Raw genomic sequence first — 2,355 nt, 5'->3', positions numbered from 1 at the left:
GCGCCCCGGCTCGGGCCCCGGATTGCTGGAAGCCCCGGCGGCGGTGGCGGCGCCCGCGTCAGCGCCCTCCTCCCGGGGCCCCGTGCGGCTCTGCTCGCCTCTGCCGCTGCGCTAACGGCCCAGCGCCCGGCCCGCGCCCTACCGGGCGCGGCCTTCTTCGCGCCCGCCGTCGTTGCCTGCCCGCGCCGCCCGGCGCCCGAGCTGCCCGCGGGCTGGGTTCCCGCGGCCCGAGCCGCCCCGGCCGGGCCCCCAAACGAGGCCGAGATGACTTCCAAGGAGGACGGCAAAGCGGCGCCGGGGGAGGAGCGGCGGCGCAGCCCTCTGGACCACCTGCCGCCGCCCGCCAACTCCAACAAGCCGCTGACGCCGTTCAGCATCGAGGATATCCTCAACAAGCCGTCTGTGCGGAGAAGTTACTCGCTGTGCGGGGCGGCGCACCTGCTGGCGGCCGCGGACAAGCACGCGCCGGGCGGCTTGCCCCTGGCGGGCCGCGCGCTGCTCTCGCAGACCTCGCCGCTGTGCGCGCTGGAGGAACTCGCCAGCAAGACCTTTAAGGGGCTGGAGGTCAGCGTCCTGCAGGCAGCAGAAGGTAGGCACTGGGTTCCCCTGCGTCCAGCAGCCCGCGCACTTCTCCCTGTGCCCCTTGCTCCGTGCCCTGTGCCTCTGCCTAACTCCTCCCGCGCCGGCCGTCAGGGCCCTCCAGCCCAAGCCGCTGCCGCTGGGAGTGGAGGTGGGTGGGACAGGACCCAAACCCTATTTCCTAGGAACCTCTGGATAGGCCAGAGTCGAGTGACCGGGGAGGGGTGGCGGGAACCCAAGAGCTTTCCGCAGTTCTGCCTGATCTGCCCGGTTCCCTCCCGTTCCCAGTGGCCTGGGCGCTGCTAGCCCTGTTCCTGGGGTGGGGAACGGAGAGCCTTTTCCTGGGACCTTTTGGGTGGCAGTAGGTAGAGTCAGGGTGATTGGGAAGAAGTGGAGGACCAACCTGTACATTGCAGTCAGAGCGTCCCTGTCTGGTTCCCTCGTGCTCTGGCGACCTCGGGTCTTTCAAACCAACTCTTTGGTGGGGGAGCAAAGACCAAAACAATTTTTCCTAGGGACTTCCGGTAGATGAGAAACGGGGGAGAGGGGTTTGCGAGAGTCGAAGCTTACCCTAGTCCAGGAGGCCGAATCAAATCCGAGAAGGGAACAGCGGCTGATGTCAGGCCGATGGGCCTGGGTGGGGTGAGCGACAGCCGGGTGGGGGTCGTCTCTCCCCTGGCGCAAGCCTATACTATGGTTTCCTCGCAGGCCGCGACGGGATGACCATCTTTGGGCAGCGGCAGACCCCCAAGAAGCGGCGAAAGTCCCGCACGGCCTTCACCAACCACCAGATCTATGAGTTGGAGAAACGCTTTCTCTACCAGAAGTACCTGTCCCCCGCCGATCGCGACCAAATCGCGCAGCAGCTGGGCCTCACCAACGCTCAAGTTATCACCTGGTTCCAGAATCGGCGCGCCAAGCTCAAGCGGGACCTGGAGGAGATGAAGGCCGACGTGGAGTCCGCCAAGAAACTGGGCCCCAGCGGGCAGATGGACATCGTGGCGCTGGCTGAACTGGAGCAGAACTCGGAGGCCGCGGGCGGCGGTGGCGGCGGCTGCGGCAGGGCCAAGTCGAGGCCTGGCTCTCCGGCGCTCCCCCCAGGCGCCCCGCAGGCCCCGGGGGCCGGGCCCCTGCAGCTCTCGCCCTCTTCCCCGCTCACGGACCAGCCGGCCAGCAGCCAGGACTGCTCGGAGGACGAGGAAGACGAAGAGATCGACGTGGACGATTGAGCGGCGCCCGGGATCTGCTGCCGCCGCCGCTGCCCTAGCGCCCGTATGCCCGCCGCCTCCCGGACCGGACCGAGGGGAGCTGGGACCTCCTCTGCAACTCCCGCCTTCTCCCCTGTCTCTGGCCCGGACTCGGCTCCCGGCAGCTGCCTCTTCCTTCTCGAAGCAATAAACCCGGGCTGGCCGGCCGGGCCGGCCGCCGCGCGCGGCCTTCGCCGCCCTGGGAGCCCTCGCCGTGCAATTCTGTATGGCTTCTGTATAAATATTTAAACCGATGTAGCGGGTTCTTCCCACCACAGCCTGACTTTTTTTTCTTTCTTTTATTTTTTAAAATCTCGGAGATTTCCATGTTTTCAAAGCTCTCAGGCTGCTGGGTTTGCTGAGGGCGAGGCAGAATCGAGGGTAACGAACACTTAACCCCGCGGTCTGGAGGAGGGGGCCGCCCCGACTGTTTTGATTTTTCTCTGCATGTGGCGAATGCACCGGCCCTCTCCCTTCTCACCTCCCTTGGCCTATTGCAGTTGACTTTTTTATTTCCTTCTGCCTTTTT

General features: G+C 65.9%; 1 protein-coding gene across 1 annotated transcript; it reads left to right on the top strand.

Annotated features, from left to right (window-relative positions):
- Positions 1 to 264: 264 nt before the first annotated feature.
- Positions 265 to 1,907, top strand: LBX1 (ladybird homeobox 1). Its single transcript, XM_046655323.1, has 2 exons — positions 265 to 589; positions 1,288 to 1,907. Exons 1-2 carry the CDS (start codon positions 265 to 267, stop codon positions 1,806 to 1,808), a joined length of 846 nt encoding a protein of 281 aa, XP_046511279.1. The 3' UTR covers positions 1,809 to 1,907.
- Positions 1,908 to 2,355: the final 448 nt, after the last annotated feature.

The sequence above is a fragment of the Equus quagga genome, chromosome 2 (genome assembly GCF_021613505.1).
Source record: "Equus quagga isolate Etosha38 chromosome 2, UCLA_HA_Equagga_1.0, whole genome shotgun sequence".
In the NCBI taxonomy this organism is placed as follows: Eukaryota; Metazoa; Chordata; class Mammalia; order Perissodactyla; family Equidae; genus Equus; species Equus quagga.
Note: the sequence above shows the minus strand (reverse complement) of the source record. Positions and strands in the feature narration are given on the sequence as shown.